The sequence below is a fragment of the Dendropsophus ebraccatus genome, chromosome 5, assembly GCF_027789765.1.
Source record: "Dendropsophus ebraccatus isolate aDenEbr1 chromosome 5, aDenEbr1.pat, whole genome shotgun sequence".
NCBI classification, from domain to species: Eukaryota; Metazoa; Chordata; class Amphibia; order Anura; family Hylidae; genus Dendropsophus; species Dendropsophus ebraccatus.
Genome location: NC_091458.1, coordinates 50,480,823 through 50,493,908, shown reverse-complemented (window position 1 = coordinate 50,493,908; position 13,086 = coordinate 50,480,823). Strand labels below are relative to the sequence as shown.

At 42.5% G+C, this 13,086-nt stretch overlaps 1 protein-coding gene across 1 annotated transcript; it reads left to right on the top strand.

Moving 5' to 3' along the window:
• The first annotated feature begins 220 nt into the window (after positions 1-220).
• LOC138793546 (type-2 angiotensin II receptor-like) lies at positions 221-4,441 on the top strand. Its single transcript, XM_069972157.1, has 2 exons — positions 221-477; positions 2,580-4,441. The coding sequence occupies exon 2, from the start codon at positions 2,598-2,600 to the stop codon at positions 3,612-3,614; it is 1,017 nt and encodes a 338-aa protein (XP_069828258.1). The 5' UTR covers positions 221-477; positions 2,580-2,597; the 3' UTR covers positions 3,615-4,441.
• Positions 4,442-13,086: the final 8,645 nt, after the last annotated feature.

Sequence of the window (13,086 nt, the reverse complement as noted above, 5' to 3'; positions counted from 1 at the left end):
GGAAATCCATTATAATACACCAGTTTAGTGATCTTGCACAGTTTATTTCTGTTGATGGTTCAGAAGCAACAATGACATGCGTTCTGTACCCTGAGTGCTGAATCATCCATGAAGACTACATTGTGCACAGACGGCCAGCAGGGAGGGTTTGTTATTGGTGTAGTCAGACAGATACACTCCACCCAGATACTGATAAGACCAATGATTGACCCTCACACCATTAAAGTGTCCACAGACTACTAAATATCCAGGAATATTCTACAAGGTTCATAAAGGACAGCAGAAGAAAATGAAGCTGATGTAGCTCCGACAACATGGAAAATTGCTAGAGCATAAATATAATTGTATTTCCTATGACAATTCTTTGGAAACAAAGTTATGCGGCCATCTGTTCAGATAACCATGTCTCCGAATGACATCTCATAATGTGAAACAACCAGGATCTGAACACCCATAGCAGGGCTTCTAAGGGATTTGGTAAGTTGAATCCATAGATTTCCTGTTTTCTGTGTAATAGATTTTGTATATTGATCTGTTTATGTGCAATTCTGCAGAAAGCTGCATATTGTGTAATAAATAGGAATGACTTGTGAGTTTTAGCCAATATAAAAATATATGCGTGATATTACATAGAGTATTACTGTTCTCTCAAGTTGGGTATTAATGTACTATCAGTAAATGTAATCCACATCACCTAGAAAACTTCCTCTGAAATATCTAATATTTCCACATCCATCCATGTATTATAAGTATTTTTACTGTATGCACCTGTCGCGTTGCATTTGCATTGTGGATTTTAACTGTATCATATCAGTTTCCTATAGCAAGTAATGGAAAATTTCACTTCCGTATTAGAAACAGTGATGCAACCAAATAGTCCACAATGTCCATAAGTGTCCACAATGGTAACTCAACTTGAGGATAGGGATGGTCCGAACCTGCCGAGGTTCGGGTTCGTACGAACTCGGACTCTCGGCAATGATTCCCGCTGTCTTCCACCTCCGTGGAGAGGGTGGATAAAGCGAGAGGACCGCCTGGAAAACTGGGATACAGCCTATGGCTGTGGCTGTATCCCCGTTTTCCAGGCGGTCCTCCCACTGTATCCACCCTCTCCACAGAGGTTTAAGACAGCGGGAATCATAGCCGAGAGTCCAGGTTCGTACAAACCCGAACCTCGGCAGGTTTGGACCATCCCTACTTGAGGACATCATTTTGAAAGGCTGTACATATGTTTTATTGCTATAACAGCACAACTTAATCTAGATAGACTGGTACTAATCTGAGGCCAAAGCAGGCACAAAGAGGTTGGTGGTGCTCAAACTAAATTTCTATGGGTGTCATATTACAAATTTGTGCAACATATAATACAGCCATATTCAAGAGCCATTTGTTAAGAAAGTGTTACTTACCTAAGCAGGAACATTCTAGATAACCTACACCGTCCTCTCTCCTATACTGGCTGTGACAACATGATTTGGAAATATGATACTGTGACAACATGATTTGTGAACTGTAGTGGTTGGTAGTGGTGGAGTATTTGCTATGCAGAGTCACAAGTGGTTCTTGGTTGAAATAGCTTTAAAGAAAATGGAGGACATTTATTAAAGTGTATCTGTTGTTATAACTTTCAAAATCTAAACCAGCATTAGATGTGATATGAAGCAAGTTTGCAATTTACACTCATTTTTTTTTTTTTTAGTTATCATGGAGAACACGGCACTTCCTGTTTTCGGACTCCTTTTAAAAACAAAACAGGAAACAGTCAGAAAACAGGAAGTCCTATGTATCCCAGGCCATCTGTGCGCTCAGTCATGTGACTGATGGACACATTGAGCCGCGACTCTCTGTACTGGCTGGAATTCCTGTTTTTAGTCTTTTTTTTTTTTTCAACCAACACAAGTCAGAAAATCTGCCTTCACGAGACTGGACCTGGATTTCTGGCAAGTTCAGCTTTGTTTTACAGCATGATAACAACAACAAAAATAATGTATTTAAATTGCAAACTTGCTTTATTTCACATTTATTGCTCCGGGAATCCCGGCCGGAGCGTATACTATGTGTATACACTCCGGACGGGATTCCACTGCCTTCAGCACAATGTAAATTATCAATTACAGCCGTTGTTGCAAATTGCAACAACAGCCGTGATTAATAATTTACGTTGTGTGAACGTGGCCTTAGGGTGCGTTCACACGTACAGGATCTGCAGCAGATCCGCTGCAGATTTGCCGCAGATCATGTATATGTGAACTTACCCTTTATAAGTTTCTTTAAAAAGTAAGATGTGGAATGTTGCTAGGAACCTACTAACCTATTGGGGACTTAACACTTGGATGCTGAAAGATCCCTAGTTTGGCTGCAAAGGGCCCACACACCTTTCTTGCACTGGAGCCTTTTATTGTCTATGTTCTCTCCTGCTCTACTATGTGTCAATCAATATAAGTTATTAGCAGCTTATAAGAGGTATTTCCTGATCTATTGTTTGTCATGCCTTGGTGTCACTATATAGAATGTGGCAGAAGCCAGGTCTTTCCATTTGCTTTACCTACAAATACATTCACACTGTATGTTTCTTCTAGGGTTTGGGAAACAATCTGATGATGGATTTGTTATCTTCGAATACATCGACTAAATCATTTCAAGTTATCCTCCAGACTCCTAGTGTTGCTGTCCAGACAAACTGCTCACATTTGAAAAATGACGCTTCCTATCATTTTGTTCTTATTCCCATCCTGTACATGCTCATCTTCATAATAGGGATAGTTGGAAACATGATCATTGTAGTGGGTCTGACATGTTGCCATCACAAAAAATCCGTGGCCAATATTTACATTGTGAACCTAGCCATCGCTGATTTGCTCTTTGTTGCCACGTTACCACTATGGGCAGTGGATCTTTTGGGAAGATACAAGTGGATCTTTGGTTCTATAATGTGCAAATTCTGCGGTGCAATGTCATCCGTAAACATGTACGCCAGCATTTTCTTTCTTACCTGCCTTAGTATAGATCGCTATTTCGGTATTGTACGTCCAATGGAGTCCCTCAAAGGAAGAACTCTTACCAAGGCAAAAATTATTACCCCTTTGATTTGGGGTTCAGCTTTTGCGATGAGCACTCCTTCAATGTACTTTCGACAGACGTACTATTCGAACCACATTCATCACATCGTCTGTGGCATGAGGTACCCACCAAACAATTTGTTTTGGCCAATATTTGCGGATTCCCTTAAGTATGTGGTTGGGTTTGTGATACCTTTTATAATACAAGGAATCTGTTATTGTATGATATATAAAATAATTCTGAAGTCTTCAAAGAATAAGCTGAAAAAAAACAAAAGTGACAATATATTAAAAGTAGTGGTGTCCATGGTGCTTGCCTTCCTGATATGCTGGTTGCCACTGCACATAGTGAACATCTTCAAATTATTAGCTCGATTTGGAGTCATCACTAACTGTGGGACCATTCACAATCTTAACGTTTCAATACCTTTTACTATTTGCATTGCCTTTGCCAATAGCTGTGTCAATCCTATACTTTACTATTTTGCAAGCAATAGATTCCGAAACCAGCTTATAAAAGCATTAAAAAGATCATTAACCCCCTCCCGCCGCTGAACTGTAAGTTAACGTCGCTGCAGCAATGGTAATTTATGATGCAGGAAGACACAGGCACAGGAGCTGTGCCTGTATCATCCACGGCAAGTCCCGGCTGTCAGTGATAGCCGGGAACCCACCGCAACTGTCAGCACCGGAGCCACAATACAGTGCTGACAGTTAACCCTATAGATCAGTAGTGGTCAGTATGACCGCAGCTTCTATAGGCTTCAGACAAAGAATTCGCCCTCTATAAAGGGAGAAATTTCTGTCTGGTAACCATTGGGGCTCTGCGATATGATCGCAGAACCCTGATGGTAGCCATGGAAACTGGAAGCCTAAGGCTTCCAGTTTCCTGGCTACAGAGGCTGGCTGGGAAGGGAGGTAAGGCCGGCGCGCGGCCACGAGCTCTGCCCCCTCCCTTCTCTCTTCCCTGCCGCTGTTACAAGCTTCTAACAGCAGCAGGGGACAGAGGAGTGGGTGGGGGTCTCCTCCCACTGGGGGCGGGCCAGCCCACCTCCAGTGCTTCAGCCCCAGCCCAGTACCCATGGACAGAACGGCGCCATACACAGGAACCAGGCCGCTGTTCAAAAAACGGAACTGCGGCACCAGCTTCACCGTGCCGACGCCGTTCTATCCGATCATATTAAAGCGAATGTACCAGATGGCACATTCCCTTTAAATTTCATATAGTCCAAAGCCAAGAGAAAAGTATGGAAGGTATTTGAAAGGTTGAATAATAGTGCTCTCAGCTCCAGCTTTCAGTGCAAGCCATGGCTCCACATGTTATTTCAGTTCTTCACATGAAGATGACAATGCAAACATTTATGGGTGTATTGTGGTTTCCAATAAACATTTCTCTATCATTTCTAATTTTAATTCAATGTGTTATTATTCTGTTGCAACAATATACAGTCATTGAGAAAAAAATATAGGGCAGATACATAGAAATGTCACATCACAATAACAGGAGTATTCTAAATAGACACAGGGTTGTTCTTCAGGAGCGCATAAATGTTTTTCACTAAAGAAAGTCTCAGAGGCTACTTATGGGTAGGGTATTTTTGGGTGAGAGATGGTTGACTGCTAGACATGCTATGATGCCCTCGAAGATATTTTGTCTTTTGTTCAGAGTCTATTCGTCATGTGTACATGTCCTCTCATAACCACTGATCCCAATACCTTATAATGGCTTGGTTAGAATGGTCTAAATGTTGGGAAAAATCACTAAAATGACCATCCTATGTTTACAGGTTTAGGCTGGGTTCACACTACGTATATTTCAGTCAGTATTGTGGTCCTCATATTGCAACCAAAACCAGGAGTGGATTGAAAACACAGAAAGGATCTGTTCACACAATGTTGAAATTGAGTGGATGGCTGCCATTTAATGGCAAATATTTGCTGTTATTTTAAAACAACGGCTGTTGTATTGAAATAATGGCAGTTATTTACTGTTATATGACGGCCATCCACTCAATTTCAACATTGTGTCAACAGATCCTTTCTGTGTATTTAATCCACTCCTGGTTTGGGTTGCAATATGAGGATCACAATACTGACTGAAATATACGTAGTGTGAACCCAGCTTAGTATCATAGCAACCGAAACCAGAAGTGGATTAAAAACACAGAAAGGCTATGTTCACACAATGGTGAAATTGAGTGGATGGCCACCATATAACGGTAAATAACTGCCATTATTTCAATATAACAGCAAAGATTTGTCATTAAATGGCGGCCATCGACTCAATTACAACATTATGTGATCATAGCCTTTTTGTGCTTTCAATCCACTCCTGGTTTTGGTTGCTATGAGGACCTGACATGAGGACCAAATACTGCCTGAAATATACTGTGTGTGAACCCAGCCTTAGGGTGGTATTACACGAAGCGATTTTTTTCAATTAACGATTAACGATAAACGATCTCCAACGATCGCAATAGCGGTTGCCTAATAATCGTTCGTTTTACTACACAGAAAGATTATCGGTTGAATTGGAGCAACAAAGTTCAAGAACACTCCCCTTTCAATTTGCGAATGAACAGGGAACGGCTAACGACATCTTATTCAAACGAACGATGTGCGAACGATGTGTAAAAGACAAACGATAAAAATAGATCCAAAACCTATTAAACGACCAACGACCAATCGTTCGTCGTTTAATCGTTGTCTACTATTACACTTAAAGATAATCGTTCAAATACGACCGATTGAACGATAATTCGAACGATAATCGCTTCGTGTAATACCACCCTTAGTCGGATTAGACACTGCATCTTGCCAAAAGGGGGTATGAAAGTGTTTTGCCCCTACCCTATAAAAAGTATATCAGAAGCTGCTTTATGTGGCGTACTTCACAGTGAGAGATTGTTGACTGCTAAACATGCCTCTACAATGCACTTGATGACAGATGTTCCCACTCCTTCCAAAACAACAAAATAAAGTCTCATAAAGTCTGATGAAGATCATCTGTAGGTGAGATACATTGACCGCTAAAATGTTTATTTAAATTCTCTGTATATTATTGCAATTGTTGTTGGGATTTTAATTGGAAAATTTTGTTAAAAAGAATGAAGAACTAAAATAAAAAAAATCTCTGTAGATACTAAGCTGAATAAGAGAGAGACATATACCAGTCAAACCATAAAGCAGCTGTTCTCTTGAGTGCTGAACATTTATATCTTCAGTATATTAACCCCTTCCCCCAATATGACGTCCAGGGACGTCATGAAAAGCAGTGGCAGAATGCATCATGACGTCCCTGGACGTCATGCTTTCCCTGCCTCCCCCCTCTGTCCCTGGGTGAGATCGGGCAGCAGGAGGAGGCTGTGTCACACAGCCTCCTCCTGCTGCCACTGCCCGGAGGGGAGCCGCGCTCCCCCCCGGGCAGTTAACCCCATAAACGCCGCGGTCAATGCGACCGCAGCGTCTATGGGGAGATTCAGTGTCCCCCGCCGATCGGGCGGCGGGGGGAGGCTGCAGAACGCTGCCTCCCCCCACCGCCACTAACAGTGTGTCCCGAGGCCCCCTCCCCTCGTCCTCCGATACCGGCGGATCGCCGCTACTACCTCTTTAGCGGCGATCCGCCGGTACCGGGCATTACCGGCGCCGCCGATAGCTTTCATCTCCCCCCACCGTGAATCCACGGTGGGGGGAGATGAAAAACGTCCCCTCAGACCCCAGATCAGCCCCCCGATCACCCTACCCGGGCGGCCATCAGATCCAAGATGGCCGCCCCCATCCCTGCGAACAAACGATCGTTTGTTCGCAGGGATGGAAATAAATAAATAATCAAAGCCCCATGCTCTCCGCCACCGGAGGTAGCGGAGAGCATGGGGCAGTGATCGGGGACCCCCCCGTGTGGTCCCGGAGCAGGCGATCGGCGGTATATACTATATACCGCCGATCGCCTGTTCCCAGTGCTGCCGGCACTTTTTATCCCCTGTCACCATAAATCATTGGTGACAGGGGATAAAAAGTGTCACCGTGCCCCCCCCCAAGTCACCCCCCACCCCCCCAGTCACCCCCGTCCCCCAGTCACCCCCCCTTCCGCACATACGTTACCTGATCCACGGAGCTCCGTCCTCCTCGACGTCCAGGCTGATTCTGAAGTGCGCATGCGCTCCAGAAGCAGTTAGCTCTGAAAATTTAAAGTGACAGAGACCAATTTGGTCTCTGTCACTGAACTATGATTACTGTGATAGAAAATATCACAGTAATCATAGTAATACAGTGAAAATTAATGTATAAAGTACAAAAAGTGACAAACATACAAAAAAATAAAACACACACTTTTTATTATAGTAATAATTGCAGTTTACTCCCAGATTACCCCTAGCCCCCCCAAATTACCCGTAACCACCGCAGGTTGCCCATATCCGCCCCAGATTGCCCGTAATCACCGCACGTTGCCCATAACCACCGCACGTTGCCACTAACCACCGCACGTTGCCCATAACCACCGCACGTTGCCACTAACCACCGCACGTTGCCACTAACCACCGCACGTTGCCACTAACCACCGCACGTTGCCACTAACCACCGCACGTTGCCCATAACCACCGCACGTTGCCCATAACCACCGCACGTTGCCCATAACCACCGCACCTTGCCCATAACCACCGCACGTTGCCACTAACCACCGCACGTTGCCACTAACCACCGCACGTTGCCTATAACCACCGGACATTGCCTATAACCACCGCATGTTGCCCATAACCACCGCACGTTGCCTGTAACCACCCCAAATTGCCAGTGAGCCCCTCCAGATGGTCCGTAATCAGCCCCGATTGCCCGTAACCCCGCATATTGCACGTAACCACCGCATGTTGCCTCTAACCACTGCACGTTGCCTCTAACTCACACACGTTGCCAGTGACCCCCTCCAGATTGCCGTAACCACCCAAAATTACATGTACCCACCCCTGATTACCTATAAGCACTTCCGTTTATCCGTAACCATTCCAGATTGTCTGTAACCACCCCAGGTTGCCCCTAATCACATGTAATTCCCCCCAGATTGCCTCTGACCACCGCACGTTGCCCCTGACCACCGCACGTTGCCCCCGACCACCGCACGTTGCCCCCGACCACCCCACGTTGCCACCGACCACCCCACGTTGCCCCCGACCACCCCACGTTGCCCCCGACCACCCCACGTTGCCCCCGACCACCGCACGTTGCCCCCGACCACCGCACGTTGCCCCCGACCACCGCACGTTGCCCCCGACCACCGCACGTTACAGGTTCCCATCCCAGATTACCTATAAGCACTTCAGTTTATCCGTAACCACCCCACGTTGCCCGTTACCACCCCTCGTTGCCCATAACCACCGCAGGTTATCCGTAACCACCCCACATTACCTGTAATCTCATTTTTTTATTGTATTTTAGTAACTGCGCTATTCTAATAACCATTACTAGCTGCGGTTTTGCTCCAGCAAATTGGCGCTCCCTTCCTTCTGAGCCCTGCTGTGTGCCCATACAGTGGTTTATGCCCACATATGGGGTACCGTTCTACTCAGGAGAACCTGCGTTACAGATTTTGGGGTACATTTTTTCTCCCATTCCTCGTGAAATTGAGAAATTTTAAACTAAACGAACATATATTGGAAAAATTCGAGTTTTTCAATTTTACTGTCTTATTTTGAATACTTTCCTCTAATACCTGTGGGGTCAAACCGCTCACTGCACCCCAAGATGAATTCTTTGAACGGTGTACTTTCCTAAATGGGGTGACTTTTGGGGGGGTTCTCTTCTGCTGACACTACAGGGGCGCTGCAAACGCACCTGGCGCTCAGAAACTTCTTCGGAAAAATCTGCACTGAAAATGCTAATTGGCGCTCCTTCCCTTCTGAGCCCGGCTGGGTGCCCATACAGTGGTTTATGCCCCCATATGGGGTACCGTTCTACTCAGGGGAACCTGCGTTACAGATTTGGGCATGCAGCTTCTCTCCTGTTCCTCGTGAAATTGAGAAATTTCAAACTAAACAAACATATTATTGGAAAAATTCAAGTTTTTCAATTTTACTGTCTTATTTTTAATACTTTCCTCTAATACCTGTGGGGTCAAAATGGTCAACACACCCCAAGATGAATTCTTTGAGGGGTGCACTTTCCAAAATGGGGTGACTTATGGGGGGGTTCTCTTCTGCGGACACTACAGGGACACTGCAAACGCACCTGGGGCTCAGAAACTTCTTCAGCAAAATCTGAACTGAAAATGCTAATTGGCGCTCCCTTCCTTCTGAGCCCTCCTGTGTGCCCATACAGTGGTTTATGCCCCCATATGGGGTACCGTTGTACTCAGGAGAACCTGCGTTACAAATTTTGGGGTGCGGATTCTCTCATGTTCCTTGTGAAATTGAGAAATTTTAAACTAAACGAACATATTATTGGAAAAATTCGAGTTTTTCATTTTTACTGTCTAAATTTAAATACTTTGCTCTAATACCTGTGGGGTCAAAATGGTCACCACACCCCAAGATGAATTCTTTGAGGGGTGTACTTTCCAAAATGGGGTGACTTTTGGGGGGGTTCTCTTCTACGGGCACTACAGGGGCGCTGCAAACGCACCTGGCGCTCAGAAACTTCTTCAGCAAAATCTGCACTGAAAATGCTAATTGGCGCTCCTTCCCTTCTGAGCCCCGCTGTGTGCCCATACAGTGGTTTACGCCCACATATGGGGTACCGTTGTACTCAAGAGAACCTGTGTTACAAATTGTGGGGTGCAGATTCTCTCATGTTCCTTTTGAAAAGGAGAAACTTTAATCTAAACATATATATTATTGGAAAATTAAAATTTTCGATTTCTTTAAGGCCTAATTGTGAATACTTTCCTCCAGCCCCTGTAGGGTTAAAATGCTCATTGTACCCCTAGATTAATTCTTTAAGGTGTCTAGTTTCCAAAATGGGGTCACTTATGGGGTTTTACAGCATACAAGCCTCCTAAATCAACTTAAAAAAAGAACTGGTCCCTAAAAAAAAATCAGTTTTGGAAACTTTCACAAAATGTGATAATTTGCTAATAAATTTCTAAGCCCCATAACAGCCTAAAAAAGTAAAATATGTTTCCCAAATTATGCCAGAATAAAGAGGACATATTGGTAATGTGATTTAGTAACTAATTTATGTGCTCTGACTTCCTTTTTTAGAAGCAGAGAATTTCAGAAGTTCATAAAATGCAAAATTTTCAAATTTTTCATGATATTTTGATGTTTTTTACAAAAAACACACAAAGTAGTGACCAAATTTTGCCACTAATATAAAGTGCCATATGTGACAAAAAAACAATCTCAGAATCGCTAGCATACGTTAAAGCATCACTGAGCTATAAGCGCATAAAGTGAGACAGGTCAGATTTTGAAAAATTAGCTTGGTCATTAAGGCCAAAACAGGCTGCGGAGGCAAGGGGTTAAAAGAACCATAACAGTTTAGGTAAGACTGGCATAGCTACGTCGGATTACAAATGACATAATACAGTAAATGGTACATAACCAGAAAGCACAAGTGCGGCCATCTTTATCAAAGTTTTCTTAAAAGGTAACAAAGAGTTTCAAAATTAAAATAAAACAGAATTTTTTTTAGTGTTAATATCTAAAATGTAAAGGGACACAAAGCCAAGTGTATTTTGGGCCCTATAACACAGACTGACTAGAAGCACTAAGCAATCATCTATGTCCGTGATCAGTAGTTGCTTTATGTACCTTCTTTTTTTTTCCAAATATTTTTATTAGATTTTTCAAATTTTATCTATAACAATACAGTTACATATCAAAGGAAGACATAAATAGGATACAATATAGTAAGTTTGAAAACAATTTTGCTATGAAAAACAATAGAATCTAAAGAACAAAAATTAATGCTCTACAGGATCGAAAGAAATGTAGATAAAGAATCTCTATCTTTAATATAATTAAGGTACTCTGAGTACTCCTAGGGTGCCCCTTGCCTCCGCCGTCTGATACCAAACAGTATTACAAAAGTGTTTCATAACAGCTTCCCTCTCCTCCTGCGACATAACCTTTATGAGAAAAAATTTCCATTTTTTAATGAAATTTTTTGTGGAAACATCTTTGTTGCGGATTGCATCCAGCATTTCCCAATGAAGAGTTTCTTTAAGCGAGGTTGTTAGCTCAGAAATAGTGGGAAGTGTGTCAGAGATCCAGTGGTTTAGTAAGCCTTTTAAGGCTAATAACAGAGTAAGATGAATACATTTTGAGGCTATAGGTTTTTCAGAGGGATCTCCATCCCCGGCCACCACAACATGAAAAACATAACTGAGTAGAGTTAGAGGTATGAATTCATTCCATGTATTCTGAATAAAGGTTTGTACTAATTGCCAGTATGTCTGAATTTGAGAACAAGACCAAACAGAGTGTAATAAATCTGCGCTAGGTTCTTTACATTTTGGACAATATGTCAAGAAATCATCTGGCATGGTGGAGTAAGAAAAGTTAAAAACGTAAATTGCCTTATGGAGTAGCCGAAGGTGGATTTCCCTCAATTTCACACTGGGAGTGGCTGCAGTAACATATCGGATGCTATTTAGCAATTTTTGTTCCAAATTATCTGTTTGTATTTCTGCAGCCCATTTCCGAAGAAAAGGGGGAGGAGATTTGTATAAGGAATCAACACATATCCTACGGTATATTTGTGAAAGAGATAAGGTGGGAGAAGAATTGGAGCATAGAAAATCAAAATCATTAGTTTTTTCTGCCTTCGCACAAGATTTAACTCTATTAATAGCAAAAGAACACAGTTGTTCAAATAAAACCTGGTGATGGGGAGGGATATCATACATGTCTCTAAATTTTTCCCAAGATAACAACTCTCCCTTATCTGAGTCCAGTAAGTTACTTAAGTGAGTGATTTGTTTTTGTTTCCATACCATATAGTCAGGATTGATGTTACCATGTAGAAAGAGGGGATTGTCCCATAATGGGAAAAACTTAGAAAGACTAAATGGGAGTTTATACAATTTTCTTAAAGCTTTCCATGTGGCAACGGTATCAGGGATAATAACATTGTGTTTTAAATGTGAGGGTAGTTCTGAAATAGAGAAGTGAAGAAGCGAAGCCAAAGGCCAAGGAGAAGAAAGAGCAGACTCCAAGGAATAATTAGAAAAGAAAGAAGTACCGTTAATCCAGTCTCTGATGTGTCTGAAAATGGAGGCCAAATTATAGAATCTGATATTAGGTAATTGAGCACCACCTTTATGTTTGGGGAGGCTGAGAGTATCATATGCTATTCTTGGTCGTTTTGACCTTCAAATAAATTTGGTAAAGGCTGATCTGAGTTGAGAAATATCCTTATGTTTTAGTAGTAAGGGGATCATTTGTAAGGGATACAATAATTTAGCAAATGACATCATCTTAATAAGATGAATATGGCCTAAGATTGAAAGGGGTACATTTTTCCACCTATCAAGTTCTTGTTCTATTTTTTGGAAGATTGGGATATAATTTAATGAGTAGAGAGAAGAAGGGGTATGTCCAATTTTAATTCCTAAATATAAAAGGTGTTGTTTTGCTATACCTATACCTTCAGGGTAAATATGGGGAGCCAAGTGTGGTATTAAGGGTAACAATTGGCTTTTAGTAATATTAATTTTCAAACCGGAAAATGAGCCAAAGATTTTTAAAACACCAGGGATGTGTGATGTGGGATTTTCTAGGAATAATAAGGTGTCATCAGCGAAGCAAGCTATACGTACTTCTTCATTGCCTACTTGAATGCCTTTAAATTCAGGTGTGAGGAGAAGAAATCTAATTAAGGGCTCTAATGCTAAATCAAAAAGAAGGGGGGACACTGGGCAACCTTGTCTGGTTCCTTTAAGGATTGGGAAAGTGACAGACAAGAATCCAGGTGTATGAATGCGAGCTATTGGGTTATTGTATATGGTAGAGATAAGATCTTTAAAAGGTCCTGTAATGCCATAACGAGAGAGGGTCATATCCATCCATTCCCAGTTAAGATTATCAAATGCCTT